At 36.2% G+C, this 18,190-nt stretch overlaps 1 protein-coding gene across 1 annotated transcript in view; it reads right to left on the minus strand.

Moving 5' to 3' along the window:
- SPEF2 (sperm flagellar and cilia associated 2) overlaps window positions 1–18,190 on the minus strand; it is an 85,704-nt gene that overhangs the window by 26,911 nt on the left and 40,603 nt on the right. Inside the window, exons 22-28 of the mRNA XM_087773302.1 lie at window positions 15,178–15,315; window positions 12,540–12,700; window positions 11,494–11,677; window positions 10,523–10,688; window positions 7,664–7,786; window positions 5,469–5,607; window positions 3,898–4,127 (exon numbers count right to left, since the gene is read on the minus strand). Of these exons, the coding sequence (XP_087629428.1) occupies window positions 3,898–4,127; window positions 5,469–5,607; window positions 7,664–7,786; window positions 10,523–10,688; window positions 11,494–11,677; window positions 12,540–12,700; window positions 15,178–15,315 (1,141 nt within the window). The remainder of the gene's footprint in view (window positions 1–3,897; window positions 4,128–5,468; window positions 5,608–7,663; window positions 7,787–10,522; window positions 10,689–11,493; window positions 11,678–12,539; window positions 12,701–15,177; window positions 15,316–18,190) is intronic.

Below are 18,190 nucleotides of genomic sequence, written 5' to 3' on the forward strand. Positions count from 1 at the left end.
GAATGACCACAGGATACAAAAGGAAGGCAGCCTGTACTACTTATACTTATGCTGCTTATTACTTCATTTATTCACTAGTTATTACTGATTCTGTTATGTTATATGTCCAATCTTCACTAATTAGCAAGAATTGGGATTTTAAATATAGAATAACACAGAGTAAGGTATGCTTGTTGCTGCACAGACGCAATGAGGGGAAAGAAGAGTTCCTCTGTCATGCTGATAGAAATCTTAATACCTGGATATATATATTCAAATGCACAGAAACATATACAAACATGCTAAGTATGTTTCATAAAAGTAACTGGATACACAGATTTTTAAACACCATAGGCAAACAGTCATAGATTTCTGAAATTAAATAGCATACATGATTTAGTAAGAGACATAAGAGGAGGTGCAGTAAAACTAAGTCAGTAGAATTACAAAATTTTCCTTTATCCGTAGGGAGAGGCATTGTGTCTATTCTGAATCTCTGATTAAGGGCTTATATCCCAAAAGTTTAGGCATTTGCTATCTATACCATTTGTTTAGTAAAAGATACTTCCTCTGTCTACAAACTTAACCTTTCTTATTTCCAAGTTTTGAAAAAAGCACATTGAAAAGAAATATAGTATTAGAAAAGATACGTTAGAGATGATGAACTTATTTCTATGCTCACATGTGGACTTCACTTTTTAATCACATCAAAGTCAGATCATGAGGATTACTATTGTAAGCTCTTGAATTGTTTCTACAAACGTCCTTGGGAAGAGAAAGCATAATCTATAGACATTATTCAGGGTCAGCATATAATTCTGACAGTTCCACTCAACAAAATATTCTATTAAAATGGTAAAATTTCAGCTGAATTAGATGCACTCTTTAATATGCTGATCTGTTCCAAATCTAGCAACACAGTAAAACTCAACTGACAAGTCTACAATTTGAAAAGAAAAAGCAATACAATTTGGTCAAAGGCTGCCCTCTATGTTTTACTGATTCACATCTTAGCGGACTATTTTATAGTTTTATAAATAAGCATTATAAACATTTTTTGGACATGAGGGGATGAGATATAATAGATGATTAGTTTAATTTTGTTGATAAGAACAGAACACATCCAAAGAGACTGTAGAAGAGAAAAGAAAAAAAAGTGAGTGTTAGTAGCTCCATTTAAGACCTGCCACAGTTCTTCCTATAAAAAGCAGCATGTTCCTGAGGCAATATATTAAAGCACGGTTAACACATTGATCAAAGAAGTTAGTGAAATTAACAAATACTGCAGAGCAACCTTGAGTTTGGGCAATGGCACTTGGAATAGTAAAAAAATAATAGTTTAAGTATTTCCTTATCAAATGAAAGACTGTATCAGTAGGTACGAAGGTCCAGCATAGGCTGTATTTTTTGTCCATCGGCGCTTAGAATGATGACTAATGTGCTTCCATGGAGAACCAAGTGTGCAGGATAGAATAAAGCTGTCTGTGATGAATCGGCTGTTCTTTAATACTTCAAATTCCTAGGAAACACAAAACTGTTTACAATTTTTATAAGATTTCTTTTGTAAATACCAAAAAAAAATTAAGTATGTTGGCAATCCCACTTTTTCCTTTCATTTTGGCAATTTGTTCAACATATCTTGAAAAGACATCCTTTTGACATTTACCAAATATCCTGTGAGAAAACTGTTTATATGTTTATTTCTTCCAACATAATAATTTCTCCTTTGTTACTCTTTGTTTTGCTTGGATTTCTAAGCAAAATCCTTCATGTAATCGCCATAGTGGTATAGAAAATAAGCCTAATATTCAATTTTCAGAACAACTTTAGGAATTTTTCTGTTTCCATAGTACAGAAGATTGGTAGACTTATTTAGACTTGCTCATTTGTGTGGATTTCCATTACGAATGCTCAGACTGCTCAGGTGAGTAAGAATTAGAAGACTAAGATGTTTGGCAGCAAATCTATATCTGTTTAGAGGTTCTCCAAGACAGGGATTAGTTTATTACTTTTTTGTATCTCCTTTAGAACTGCTGTCCAACAGTTTGACTGCCAGCGTGCTGGGTGCTTTAGTGTTTTTCCCTCTTTTGTTCAGTAAGAGACTAACTACTAAGGAGGCATGTATTTTCTGTGGAGCATTCTGTTGAACAAGGGGAGACAGAAGGATGTGAAAAATTTTCCTGATGTTTTAGGAGAGGAAGGATTTAACTCTTCCTATGGAGTGTCTATAATCAAGGGAAGTGGTTGCCTTAGAAAACCTGGGATGTGATTTATGCAGTCTTAAAGTGTGTAGAAGAATGAGAGGAAATATTTTAAAGATGACTTGCACATCTTGTGCTTCCCATCCTAGTTCAGCTATCCAAAAAGGTAAATATCTTGACTTAATAGTCACTGGACAGTGAAAGAATGCTGTTGCGTGTTCTCTGGGACAATGGTAAGGAATTATTGTTTAAAATAAGGTCCCAAAGAACATGCAAGAGCATTCTTCTACTGTCTGGTGACTATTAAGTCAAGATATTTACCTTTTTGGATAGCCATGCAAGTCATCTTGGGTCATTTTAGTGAATATAATATTATCAAAAGGACAATATCGTAGAAAGATAAAGATTTCATTTGTCTTCTTGCTAATTATTACAAACATACAAGGAAAACAGTTGTTCTGTCTTAAACATGTCAAGAATATTGGAGTTTGTATTAGACAATTTTTTTTTTGTTTTAAATATCTTAATAAATAAATGATTCAAAACCAGAAGAAAATCTTTTCAGTGGAATGACTGGTCAAACTGGTATCTGTTTTTCACCTCCATGGCACTATCTAATAATCACAAATGTACAGATTTTTAGTTTCACATGGCATTATACATGCAATACTATCTGCTAAATTAATCTCTGTAGAAGAGTTTGGAAAGCTTACACACACACCCATGCTCCTACCCTATAGATAAGATGATATGCATCTCTCTAAAGGAAAACTGTAAACATCTTTCTGCCTCAAATGGGTTCATGCTCAAAAGGTAATTGGAATTTCTCTGTAAATATAAATGAAAAGCATTTCTGAATAAAGAATTAAATTCTACTTCATTGTGCCTTTATGGCCTTATTACATTGGAAGAGTTGGATACAAAATTGTAAGTACATGTTTACACCTTGTATTTCACCATCTTAGTGGCAATCATACTAAAATTAGAATTATAATAATGAACACTGGTAGTAATGAAACCGTCTGCAAATATGTGTTCATCTACTTTCCATCTCAGTTTAAAACTGCCTTACCTATGTTATTTTGTAACATTGATACAGCAGTAGGAAGTTTTGCAAGACAGTCTTTTCAAGCATCCTAAGCCTAAGGCTCCCATAATTAGAGGGTAGGCACACAATAAATGCATGGATGAAGGAAAAAAATTACATAGCGAGTTAACACTTGCAAATCACCCAAAACAACAGGCACACATTGACTTGAAGTACATAATGGTTAATAGTTATAATAGATCCTATATAATAGTTTCATGAAAATACTGATTTCTTTAAAAATGTGTTTTAAAATAATACAGCTTTAGTGTTCACTGAGCTAATGAATTCATAAACAAGTTAAAGACTTGCATCTTTAAGCAAAGTAAGCATGATCTGTACGACTCTTAAAAACACATTACTGAGACACCTGTTAGAGGAATATTAAGTACACGGTCTTGAGGATATAAAGCCCACAGAAAAGACATTAGAAGCTTTCAAGTGGTCTGGTATTTCATATTTTCAATATTCTGCACTATGACTTTACTTTTACATGTAGCAGGATCTTTAATTGTAGTATGATCTTTAACAATATAGGTTACTAATGTTTAGTAGCTCCCAGCAGCGACTTTAAATTTTAAGTAGCTAACTAACAGTCCTTCAGGAGTGAAAAGGAAAAATTTTCTTTACCTTTAGGTGCCACCTGTAGAAACTGCTTATGAAGTGAAGTAAGTTGTGAAATAGTTAGAGTACCACTTCCAGAGGTCTCTATGTGTGGAACATGAGGTGAAGGAACAGCGTCAGGAATCACTTTTACATCACTGCTGATGAAGAAATCTGTTTCTTCTAAAGTAATTTCATATTGGATTTTGCTAGAACTCTCAATATGATGTCGTGCAACCTCAACTAGCTTTTCAACACTGTGAAAGTGTAAATGCAGAAAACAATGAGTACTTTTAATACACAATGTTAATAACTTAGGTTCAAATTTTAATGTGTTTATACTTTGAGAGCTTTCCTGAGGTAAGAATTGTAAGTCCTTTATGTGAATTCTGCACTCAGCAAAATCGTTATGACGTGTACTCCTCCTCTGGCAGCAAGAAATCTTTTGACTGTGGTAAGAAATTTATATAAAGGCAGATCTAAGCCACAGAAGAGACCTGATGGAAAAATATGAAAGGATGAGACTTTCTTTATTCCATAAATTTTATAAGGGTGGAGCATACATGTTCCATCTGTAATCATCCTTTAGCCTTTTTCAATGTCTTGTCTTCTGCTCTGCCCCTAAATCCTAGATGTACAAAGCACTTTCTAGAGTAGCATTGTGGAGGGGCATATGAACTCCTGTTTCAAGTGTAATAAGTACAATTTATACAGGGAAAGACGTCAGCTGTCAATAACATTCAGTAGACATAGGTTTGGCCTGGGGCGTCAGGTCAAAGGACATGGTGTTCTGTAAATATTGTGTCTTTGGTAGTGCTTGTTGTCAGGAGAGCAAATAAAACTGGCTGGAAGGCAGAGGCTCAGCCTCTTTGAGCTATTGCCTGTTAGAGCCTTCACATCCTACATTCATGTCTCTTGTCTTGGGCTTGCCCTGACATGGATCAGCTAGCACTGCCCCAGGTATGCTTCAAAAGTTAGTACAGGCCAGAAACATTTTTCAAAAGGCAAAGTGACCCCTTTCTTTTGGAGAGTAAAATCCTTTAATGATATGGACATAGGCCATTCCAGGCGAGATGGCCTAAGTGTCATAGACTCGTCCCAAGCACATTTTATTTACTAGGATGGAAAAATTGCAAAGAAGAACTTTTTTTTTTTTTTTAATGGACCTTGAAATAAATTTGAGAAATGTTATACATGGTGGTAATAACAGTAGGCAGAATTTCCCAGTATGTGTAAAGCACAGGAAAGAAAACAACCCCACAATCTAAAGTGACAGAAGCCACTGAAATGATATAGAGGCTTCTACTAAATGCAATAATGGTTGTGTGCTGATGCTCATAAATCTGCTAAATTTGTAGTCTACAAAAAAGCAGAACTGATAATTACATCTACTGCTGCCAGTAGAACCTTCTAATCATCCAAGAAATGAGTTATTACTATTCAGGTATTTAAGATAAAATTAAATTCCAGTTAATGAAATGAAATGATTATTTTCCACATTTTTTTTTCAAATTATTTGCTTCTGTATAAATAACTATCTTTACTAGCATAGTCTAGTTTGAAAAAAAGGTTCCTGTTTAAAATTGGATTTACATTACCTGGACATTTCTGCCAAGAACCTGGATGCAAGCCACTTTTCCATATCTTTATAAGCCTCTTCTGTTTTCATTGTTAGCTCTTCAACAAATGCTAAAGCTTTTTCTTTTATAAGTTCTAGTCGAGATTTTGCAGCTACCTCTGTTTAAACAGTAATGTCATAGTAATTAATATTTATAAAATTTGAGGAAAAGTCACAGTCTTAAGCACCTGAAGTTTAACATGTTAGCCTGTTTTTTGGCAGTAAATTTTTTTTAATTTCTCATATTCTTGGACAAATTATTTTTCAGAATCACCCCTATTGCGCCATGTATTTTACAAAAGTGTGTCTTCTATAAGCATCAGAATTCACAACGTAACAAATATCTTAATAAAACTAATATAAAGGTGCTGGGGATGTTTAAGTAGGTAGTGATATTGAACTAAATTAGCACAATACAGCAACAGACCTAGAAGCTTAATGATGCAAGTATGAGTACCCTGTTATGGACAAATTTTAAAGAAAACACATCTAAATGATTATATATGTCAATCACAATAAAAGTTTGCTTTTCTGTTTCTAACCTCCAGCCCTTTAAAATTAACCTCACTGGTTTTGCTCCAAGCTTCCTACATATGACTATTTTATACCCTAAAACTCAGGTTGCATGAGACAAGAGTTTTGGTTAGTGAGCACGAAGAAAATAATTCACCTCTACCAAAATTATGCACAGAGTATTCACACAAAACTTTTAAAAACATTGAGAATTTAATGATTTTTAGTTTTCAGAATGGAAGAACTGAGAAAAAAAAAATAATCAGTCTCTCATTGATAGGCTAATACGTAAAAAAAAAGGAGGTAAAAGGACAAGAAATGGGAACAAGTCAGCAATGTCCAAAGTGAAAAGGATGCCAACTGGATGAAAAGACAGCTAAGGTAATGTATTGAGAGACCATCGAACAGGCACTGAAAGACATTCAAAGCCTTACAAAAGACGAGTAAGAAAGAGGACCAGTAGCTAGAGATTATTTTCAATCCTGAAGGCAAATTCAGTATTCAGCTTGATTTTTCTTCATGTTTAACCTTCTGTACTGCAGAATCTTTTAAACAATTAATATTATATAGTAATTGGTACAGTGACTTCAAAGTTGAAGACTGTAAAATTATTTACATTATAATCCTTACTCTACATGCTACTAAGTTTTCAAAATACTTAGGTTCGGGGCTGAAACTTTCTTTAGGCAACCAATATAGAAAGATGGACCCTGAAAAATATAAGGCATGTCCTTCTGATGTTATTTCTCAGTCACAGTAGAATGCAACTCTGCACACTTTCTGTTTTGAGCAAGAAAGAGTTGACATTCAAAATTTTAAACATAGAACGGATTTGGGTCTCACAGAGGGTTATTTTACTTGATGGCAAAGGCATAAGAATAAAGGTTCTAAGCAGCTGAAAGTACCTTAGAGAATGCTTTGTGCCTGTCTAGTCACCTGCCTTTAATACAGTTTAAGGTTGCCTTATTTGTGACTTCTCTGCTTTTTCTTTGAGTAGCTGCTGTCAGTATGCTACAAAGATAAGTGTATGACAATTTTTGTCTCCCTGCATTTTCAGATGCAGGGACTGCACAGTCCACTGATAAAGCTGCTTTCTTAACAGTAGCAGAGTAAAAGGCAAGGCACATTGATGCAACAGAGAAATGGAATATGAAATCAACATTAAAAACTTAGCAACTGTCCACAACTAGTGACTTTGCTAGTCTCTATGTATCTGTATAACTTTTTGGTTTTGCACAAGCATGCATTTACCATAGCTGCAAGTGAAACTATGTTCCTCAAATGTACCAGCTATGTGCCTCTGAAATTCTGAAATATAGCTTAATATGTTTAGTCTTCCTCTAGATTGTTATCCTGGCTTTTTTGTTAAATATAAGATGAAAATAAAGCAACCTCAAGAAAACAAAACATGTCAATGAATCACTAAAATTCGTCTTCATACTACAAAGATCTTCAAAGATACTACCGTTCACCTCCTTATTATCCCAAAATCTTAGAATATTTATTCCTAAGATGTTTTTGGATTAAACTATGTTGAAAGTAGTAGGTGTACAAGCATTTGGTCTGGTGTGGACTTAAAGAAGCCTTGTGAATTTATGTTTTGTTCATTAAAATTAGGAATAACAATCACCCCCCAATGTAAGTAACCAAATAGTAACATACCCTCATGTTTCAAGGCACTGAAATATTCTTGCTTTATTTTAAGTGTCAGTTCTTGTTTCTTTAATTCTTCTGGGTTTATAGGAACTGGATTTACTTCAACCACAGATGCAGTAGAAGGTGGTCCTGCAGGAAAATAGACCTCTCACAGTCTTTGGACTTTGCTGGTAAGTTTGTGTATCCATACACAGGCACTCACGAGACAGCATATTTTTTAAATGAAAAATGGCACTTTCCACCTTACTTGATGTGACCATTTATGAGAATACAAAGGTGGTTATTCAGGTGTCTTATGTCAATATAACATATTTAGATTTCTCCAAGTGTGCTTTACATCTGCAAGACCTGCTAAGATTAACACCGCATAAAATTACTCAGCATGTACAACTGTATTAAAATCGGTTAAATAACACCATAAAATGTATTTCTGAATGGAAAATCATGACTGAGTATGTGTGCCTCTGTTGTGATCCTAGATGGTCAAAATGTCCTCTTTGACCCTCAAATCTACTAATTTATCACAACCAGCACATAAATAAACCTCTTTTGAATGATAGCTGTTCCTTCTGGAGCAAATTCAAGTTTAGCAAAGTGTAGTAAAAATGCTATGTTAGTAAATATTGTTGGTTACCTTCAAAGCAGTGAAAAGAACAATAATGCTATTTTTAAAAAAATCATAATATGTGAGAAGAAAAAAAAAAGAAGTATGTTATTTCATGCCTTTTTAAACCATTCTGTTAGCTGCTTTTGCAGCTTGTTTTAACTTACATGTCTATGAACAGACATTGTAAAGGTTTTTTTATCATGTGTTTAAAGATTGCGTGAAATTCTGCAGTCACACCACTTTGACTATTACTCAAAAATATTAAAATATTTGTAACTGCTTTGTCCTAGAAGAAGAGCAGATGGAGCTGTTACAGATAAACATAACGACATCTACATCATACATAAGGTCAACATAAAGCAAATAATCAAATCTAGCAGTGATAAAATTACATGTGATAAGTTGTATCACCCAGTTACTAGCCTATAGCTGTATCCTAGGGAATTCTTCAGTTACAGATACGTCAGTTCATACTTCATCTTCTACCATGAGGAATGCACGGCTGAGTCCTGGTTGCAGTTCTGTCACTTTATAGTTTTGTGATTTCAGGTAAGTCATCTAGTACAAGGTCTGAACAAAAATTTACTTCCAAGAAGCAATCCACAAACCCCAACCTAGCCACTTAGCATACAATAGGTGATAGCTGCTGATTTTTTATAGCAAATCTTTTCTAGAAATCTGAAAATCTGCTACTCTCTTGGCTGGATTGAGATGCTAAGCACACACCTAAGGCTCCCTGGGGCCCACAAATTAGGTATTCATGTGGCTAAGTATTTGCAGGGCTATACTTATTCACTGTACTATGAGCAGAATCAACCAGAGAGTGAGCACTGAGTACAGTGCAAATAAAATGTCTGTCAAAGAAAAAAAGTCAGCCACTTTATGCGTAATAACTCCGCAGTTACAGCTTTCTCACTTGGAAATGGAGTACCTGAATTTCAGGCTACCCTTACACCTGCAGGGCTTGAGCCCCTCTCTCACTATGTAGAATGTCTTTGAAAAAGATACAAGGTTTAAGCTACTAGCCTTACTTCCTACTGGAGCTATGACATTTTGCAGAAAGAAGTGGAAGTTACTTAAACTGCTACCTGCTCAAGGAAGTATTTATGAAAAATTGTATGAAGAACATCACATGCCAGGATTACTTCCAGCAGACTGCCTGAATTGCTAGGCTAAAGAGATAGGGTTTTTTTAGGTCTGTTTCTCTTTTGCAAATAAATTTCGTATTCTCACCTGGTTGGACAGATTCTCGCCAGGCCTATGAGCAAGATCGATCTCAATGGGAGTCTTCTTTTTTTTAGGACTAAAAATACCATTAGATTTTATGTTCTTTATTTATACCATATTACAGTTCTATATAAAAATGATGGACCTTGATAGATCTGTGCTACTATATGGCTGATAAATTCATTCCAAAACATCTTGGGGTATTGGATAATTTATCCATTCTATTCCAGTACTTTTATTTTAATATTTGAAATATTTTGACTTATGGCTGGAAAGTAGGCAGAATTTAATGGAATTTTATTTGATTTGATAAACTAGTTCTAACTATTCAATTCCAAAACAGCACATGGAAAAGGATTAATATTTACTTTCTAGGTTCTATTTAGAATATTTATTCCTACATAATAATAACAACAGCTGTGCTGATTTGGGCTGGAATAGAGTTAATTTTCTTCATAGCAGCTAGCATAGGGGCTATGCTTTGGATTTGTGCGGAAAACAGTGTTGATAACACAGGGACGTTTTTGTTATAGCTGAGCGGTGCTTACATGGAGTCAAAGCCTTTTCTGCTCCTCACCCCACCCCACCAGCGAGGAGGCTGGGGGTGCACAAGAAGTTGGGAGGGGACACAGCCAGGACAGCTGACCCCAACTGACCAAAGGGATATTCCATACCATATGACCATTTTACCCTTGCGATTCTCTCCCCCATTCCACTGTGGGGGAGCGAGCGAGTGGCTGTGTGGTGCTTAGTTGCCAGCTGAGGTTAAACCATGACAGTCCTTTTTGGTGCCTAACGTGGGGTCGAACCACGGCAACAACCCATATGATTAAATAAATGCAATTGCCATTCAAAAGCCTCTGCACTCCTTTATCACTAACAGCTTTGCACATTGATATGTCACATTTGACATTTCAAAAGAGAAATTAAAACCAAATTAAATGTCTTGGCTTACTCTTTTCTGTATTACTGACATATTTACACTTCAGTAATTTCAAGTACTGCTAAAACCAAGTCTGCATTTCAAATACCTTTCTTTTTAGTAGCTGATTTGGGAGAAAGCTTTTTGGCATCTTTGGCATCTTTCCCAGTAGCTTTGTCTGACAGAGCCTGTGAAGATTGAAGATCTTCTTTCAGTTCTAGCTGCTGACGTTCTTTTTCTTCCTCCATTTCTTTAGACCGTATTTCAGCTGTTACCTTGACACCATAGTCACACATAGTAAAGTACATAGTATCAACACGGTGAAACTACTGTTTTAAATAGCCTATACTTGCTGAAAGTGTTTGCTGAGACATACACACATAAACAAAACAAAGGAGATATTTTAACTAATTAAATTGAATACATATTGATTATTTATCAAAAATAAAATTCTACAGCACAAATGCAAGACAGAGAGATAGTGGTTTTAATTCTTTAATTCTAACCCATTATCTGTACTCTAGGAAAAAGTCAGAGATGTAAGAATCAACAGTATGCAAAGCAAGACTAAAGTTACACTGTAAGGGTGCAGAAATTAGCTTCTTTTTAAATGATCAAAGAGAAAAGAAAAAGCGAACCTAGAAACCAAACATTTGAAAAGCCCACCTAATTTATTTTTAGCTATGTATAAAAAAAGAATGTAACCATAGCTTTTGAAGTTGTGAAAGGTTTGAACAACCATTGCATCACAGGATAAATCTTATCCCTTTTCTCACACTTTTATTGAGGGATAAGGGGAGAGTTTATCATAGAAGAAGTAGATATATAGTCAACATTCAAATTACTTCTCTCGGTAATGGAATGAAAGGGTCAGTTATAAATAAAGAGGTGCTGATAATACAGAGATTCCAACATTTTCCTCATAGAAACACAAACATATTCAATGGCAATATCAGTGGTAGAGCAAGAGGCATGAAACTGAGACACATGGTGCGAAGGCTGTGTGTTTAGGCTGCCTACTGAATGGGAGGCTTTGACTGGCTGATCCAGAAATGTAAATATAAATAAAACATTCCTTACCATATTTGATACTGCTGTTACTGCTGCTTGCCATGTATCAGTAATAAGATTTTCATCTTTCCCAAAAGTGGCCACTCCATTTTCAGAATTCTCATCCTTAGCACTCTTCTGTAGAGTTGCCTTGATTTTTGACTTGGTAATATTTATTTCTGGTGAAGGCAGCTTCCAAGAAACTAGAGGAATCCTTAAAAATAAAATATATGGCATAATTCACACCCTTCATTATAAAAGGTGTTAATTTATAAATACACTGGAGAATATGCTAAGAGAATGAGAACATTATTTTCAAAATTTGCCATGGCAACAGAAAAGGGATGAACTTTTCTCATGACCAAAAGTGGTGAAATGTGTGGATGACAAGGAAACTATCTAGTTTAACTACAGAAGCTGAAGAATAATAATAGATGGACAACACTATGTCAAATGACAGCATGATCTGCTGATATATTCCACATGGGCACAGCCTTATTACTCAGATAGTTTCTAGATGAACTCTAAGTATTTAAAAAAAGCAGGTGTCATTATTGACAGAATTTTTGATATAATGAAATTTGATGGTATTCCTTACCTTTTAATATGGCATTCAGTTCTGTGCATCTTTGTAGGCTGCTTTGATTTATATTTGTCATTACATAACCCATTTAATTATGTTTGTTGGTACAAATATTAAATCTATTATGTTCCATAATAATATTTAACTTAGTTATTGAGGATTGTGCTGGAAACTGTCAGCAACACAGAGGGAAGTAGGAAACATTTCTACAGCAGATTTCTTTCTAAGGTAGCTTTTAAAATGTTTTATAATTCAGAGATGCATTACTGAAAATTATATAGATAAATCAGTAAAAAAACAGGGATAAATTAAACCTATAAGATGATTCATCATTTGACTATAATCCCTAGTTAAAAATCCTTATTTCCCCATCCTTTGGAAAAGGACACACATACATTTCCATATACACACACATATATTTCCACATACACCCACAAAGCTGTCAGTGCATTGTATTTGTTGATATTTCTGTAATTCAATAATGCATTTCTACCTTGTTGATTTGTTTTGATCTTCCTTCTGCTCTACATCAATAATATCTAACAACGGGATTCTAGTAAAATCTTGACAGTCATCTGTTGGGATTTTTCCTTCCATTGCCCTATAATAGTCATGAAGAAGTCTCTTTGTATCTTGGAAACGATCCACTTCAACCTCAAGAAGAAAGGACAGAAAGATTGCAATTCAAAACAGGACAGAACAAATTTCTGTTACATTTTTAAATAAATGATAGCAGAAGCAATTCTAAACCCTAAGAGTTTGAGGGAGAGCAACAACCAACCATATTTGTTTGAAAATTTATAGTGTTTTCAATGCATACTTCTACTTGCATTATAATGTCTTCACACTGGTATTTCTAAGGATTAATAAAAATCTTAGTTGTTAGAATAGGAAAAACTTTTTACAATAAATAATGTTTGATGCATTAAATTTAATTACAATATATTTTGGTGTATATGTATTTCTATAGTAGCAAGTATACTAGTACCAGCAAATTTTTGGGATCTTTTTGTTCAAAAGAAATAAAATCCTTAACAGCATAAACCAAAAAGGGTTAAGTGATGGAGAAAATTTTAAAAGCCATACAGTTTTTCTGGACCAAAGAGATCAACAGACTTTACACACCTAAGTGTCTTGAAGATGTTTTTGTGTGAATCATCTTGGAAGAAATCAAGTAAGACTCAAAAAACATTTAACACCTGTCATGTTTTGATTTATTGATACAGTATGGTGTTAGTTTCTAACTGACAAAACAGTACTAAATATTCATGGGAAAATGCACAAAACCACATTCACAAAACAAAGGATAAAACCTTTGTGGTGTAAACCAGCACTTATCCATAACTTAAGGAGAAAATACCTTCTGGTATAACAACGTGTACACAGAAGGTGGAAAGAAATCTGATAAACGGCATTTATACAAATCTATGTGTTTATACAGTAACAGAGCCACCTGGGGAATATATGTAACTTCCCACAGAAAAACCCACAGACGGAGAGCTCAAGACCAAAGAAGCCTATTTTTGGCTGCTTCTCAAATAAAGCCATAACATAAAGATATAGTTATTATATTTTTAGTTCTGTAGCATTAATAATTCATTTATTTTGGGAAGTATATACCAAGTAAAGAAAGTAAAAATGGTTTCATTTGCATTTTTCTTTAGAAAAATAAAAGCTAATAGATGGTTAATACATGTATTTGTGATTTTAAATGGCTATTCTGCATATCCACACAAGACAGATCAAATTAGATTGATATTGCATCTCCTCTGGACTGCATCATACGTGTCCATGAAATTCTGCTAGAAAATAATTAGGATTGAAAAGCTAAACATGAATATAAAAGGAGAAATATAAAAGATTTAAGCTCAGTGATATTAATTTAATTTGGCTCCCTCACGCATATAATTCAAGATACATTTTTTAAATACTCAGTCCTATAAATATCCTAATTACAGGATGAATGTGGTTCAGTTAGTCAGCAGTTATTTGATATTCTGACCTCTCTCTTTAGTCAGTGGCCTTAAGTCTTTGTTTACAGCATTATTTAGGCTCTTTGAAAACAGTTAACAGTTTCCTTACTATAGCAACTGACTACTTCACAAACTTTACTTAAATTACCACAACACTCATATGAGATGAGGGAGTGGTTCCCTTGTTTACTAAACATGTAAAAATAACACAGAGAATTAAAGGGAGGAAGCCCACCCTAAACTGCTTAGGCCTGATTTTTCAGCCAAATTAGCATCACGTGGCATGTGCTTAAAGCATTGTTTTCATTGTCTTCTTTAAAGTTGTCAAAACTTTCACAGAATGGTCACTCAGTTTACAGAAAAGCCTGTCTAGTCTAGTCTAGTCTATTCCAGTCCAGTCCTAGACCAAATTTATGCACCTGGAACAGCAGTCACAGGGAAATCTTACTTTACTTCAGGAATTGAAGTAATTAATGGTCAGGCTGAATGACAGGAAAAGCTTAACGTGGAGGAGGGGAGAGCCAACTAATTGAAGATGGTCTCTTGAAAGCTTTAAAGTTAGAAATGTAAAAGCTGGGTCATATTTGAATGGATTTTCTCAAAAGCAACAAATGACATCACATTCTCAAAAACATTCCTTGCAATTTTTTTTTCAGTCTGTAGGTAAAATTTCAAGCCACCTTTGTGAAGTTGCAACTGAAATAATTTTGTGACATAGGAAATAGAGGACAACCTTAACAGCAAGTGGGTCTACAACAGCAGTGAATTATGTAATTTGTAAATTACGAGCAGATGTCAATATGATCACAGAAGGATAAACAGCTCTAACATTTCTGTTACAAAACTCAGATGATTCACTGGACTGATAAAATTGCAAAAAGTAGCACTATACAGTACAGAGTGAAAGTCTGGGGTGTTGGACAATAACAATGGTATTTTTCTTAACCCTTTCTGCCTGCCAAACAGTTAAATGTATGCAATGTCATCTACTTTTTGTCTCTTAACTTTCTAGATAAATTCAGAAGAGGCATGAAAATTTGCTTATCTAATTTTCAATCCCTCACTTATTTGGAGCCAACCATATGAAATTCCTCTGAAGCTTACTGTCTTCCAAATTTATTGTCCCCTTCTATTGCAGACTCCATAGGAGATCCATACCTGCATAAGTGAAAAGAAATGGTTCATTGCAATCCCCCTATGATCTGGTAACCAGCCATCATTCATGATATCAATACGTTCCTGCTCTGCTTCTTCCCTTCTGTTATCACAGATATCCCAGAGAAGATCTCTTAGGTCCTAAAACACAAAATCAAATATAAGAAATAACCATGAAAGAAAACTTAAATACCTTTTTTATATTTATTATTAAAAATTATACTTTTTGCCTGTGCATAGGGCATCTGCCTATTTGGGGCTTTTTCTTTATTGTTATAAATGTCAAAGCCTGGTCAACAAGTCATGTGCTTACAGAGAGCTGACAGAAAGTATCTTTATGAATGCATCAGAGAGAAGAATACAGAGGTATGAGATGAATGTGTAGGCTGCCTTTCTTTCCTCAGGCAGAGAAGACCTACCTAAGCTAGACAAAGACATAAGAATATGAATAGCTAAGCTCCCAACTGCACCAACAACTTTCCACTTGGATGGTTTGCTAACTAATACACCTGTAAGAATACTCTAAGGGGATGTGCAATATGAAAAATTCTGAGAAAATTATGTCAGAGTCCAAGTATTCCAATTTGGATAGCTCCATGACATTTTTCTTTAATGTTCTTTATAACTAAGGGCTCTTCAATTAGTCACTATATCTAATAGCAGCACTATGTGGCTCACCGACAGCGCTCAAGACCTACTAAGCATACAACATGCATGCAAATTCTGTTCCCCGTTGCCATCTCTGCATGGAAATAGTGTGACAGACCTCTATGTAATAAGAGGCGATGGGAAGAGTGCCATTAAATGCAGTGCTAAGGTAGGCTAAGATGAGCTGTCTCTTGGGCTCCAAGCAGGCCCCACCTGACCTTTTTCGGGATAAAGAGAAAAGGTGTTCCAGACTACTAGCCCTGCAATGAGGAGCTTAGGCTTCAGGTGATGAGTGATTCCATATTCACCAGGTCTTGGTCTCAGCCTAGTATGTCAGATCCTGTTTCTCTACTCCCGTCCAAAGACTTCAGACAAATAGAGTTGTCCTCTGTTGGACAAAAGCCACAGGGAAGCTGACAAATGAGTAGTCCTTGGGTTACCTAACATGTCAGTGATGGCATAGATAGAAGGTAGCCAAGGTGAAGGCTATCAGATATTCACGGTTGTCCACATTGTAGGATATACACGTAAGGATATGCTACTGAATAAAAAAGATACAAGCATACAACTTACCTGTTTTGCAGTGGTGGGTTGACCTTGGCTGGCTGCCAGGTGTCCACCAAGCTGCTCTATTAATCCCCCTTCTCACAGGACAGGGGGAGAAAATATGATGGAAAAGCTCGCGGGTCAAGCTAGTGATAGGGAGGTCACTCACCCAGTCCTGTCACATGCAAAATGGACTTGCCTTAGGGAAATTAATTTAATTTATTGCCAATTAATAACAGAGCAGAATAGTAAGAAATAGAACAAAACTAAAAACACCTTTCCCCCACCCCTTCTTTTTCCCACGCTCAACTTCGCTCCTGACTCTTCTATCTCCTCCCCCTCAAGTGGTGCAGGGAGGATGGGAAATGAGGGGTTGCAGTGAGTTCATTATATGCTGTCTCTGCCAATCCTTCCTCCTCACGCTCTTCCCCTGCTCCAGAGTGGGGTCCCTCTCACGGGATACAGTCCTTAATGTTCTCCAACATGGGTCCTTCCCATGGGCTGCAGTTCTTCAAGAACTGCTCCAGTGTGGGTCCTTTCTATGTGTGCAGTCCTTCAGGATTGTACTGCTCTTGTGTGGGTCCCCCATGGGTCACAGGTCCTGCCAGAACACCTACGCCTGTGTGGACTTCTCTGTACGAGCCACAGTTCCTGCCAGGAGCCTGCTCTCCACAGGCTGCTGCTCCCTTCAGGGCATGTCCACCTGCTCCAGCGTGGGGTCCTCCATGGGCTGCAGCAGAACAGCCAGCATCACCATGGTCTTCTCCACAGGCTTCAGGGGAATCTCTGCTGTGGCACCTGGAGCACCTCCTCCTTCTTCACTGACCTTGGTGACTGCAGAGTTGTTTCTCTCACTTTTTCTCACTCTTCTCTCAGAGCTGCCATGCAGCATTTTTTACCCTTCCTTAAACATGCTATCACAGAGGCACCACCACCATCACTGATTGGCTCAGCTTTGGGCAGCGGCAGGTCCGTCTTGGAGCTGGCTGGCATTGGCCCTGATGTTTTCTCACAGAAGCCACCACTGCAGACCTTCTGCTACCAAAACCTTGCCACATAAACCCAATACTATGCAAACAAAACAAACTGATGTACAGCTCTTTCCAGTACCTTCCTGAGACATGTAAAGAGGAGCATTTTCTTCTTTGTCCTCATGTTATTCAAGCCACAGTTTTGAATTACTGTAAGCAATGGAGATAACTGGAGAGGAAGACAGTGAAATATCTTCCTCTGGAAGAAGCTAAAAGCATGTTTTATGTGTCTCTTTCTCTCCCACCACTCCTTTTCAAAGTGAAGTAGTTTCTCCTTCTTTCCTTGTACTCAGGTGGGTGAAAAAAAGAAAAAATGGATGCATTTGTTAAGTCCACTGTGATCTTGAACAAGGGAAGTAGTGGGACCAAGTGACTGACCATGTTTCATGACAGCAATGGAGTGAGAGGGAAGTCACAGAAATTGCTGAAAGACAGTGTAACATGGAGACAGGCTGCTGAAGTGTATTTTATCCACAGTCATTCTGAGTTTGGATCTTTATGATGCCAAAGCCTTGGCTGCCATTTGGGCTTTAGGCCTTTGAGGAATTTTTCACATATCACAAAATGGGGTGAATTTTTACATTTTCCAGTTGATAGGAGAGAAATTCGGTTTTCAGGTTTCACAGCTTGCAGCTTCCAGTGTGGATAGTGTTTCAGAAAGGGTCCAGCTGAGACGACAGAATTGAGCAGTCTGGGGAAGCTGAAAATGTTTGAGGAAAAATGTTCCACAGATTATCACTCTTTTCATTTCCTCTCTCTCCTTTTCCAGCATCAAGGAAGGGTGGATGACA

This window comes from Nipponia nippon, unplaced genomic scaffold (assembly GCF_047370975.1).
Source record: "Nipponia nippon isolate SJK-2023a ecotype South Korea unplaced genomic scaffold, ASM4737097v1 scaffold_39, whole genome shotgun sequence".
Lineage (NCBI taxonomy): Eukaryota > Metazoa > Chordata > Aves > Pelecaniformes > Threskiornithidae > Nipponia > Nipponia nippon.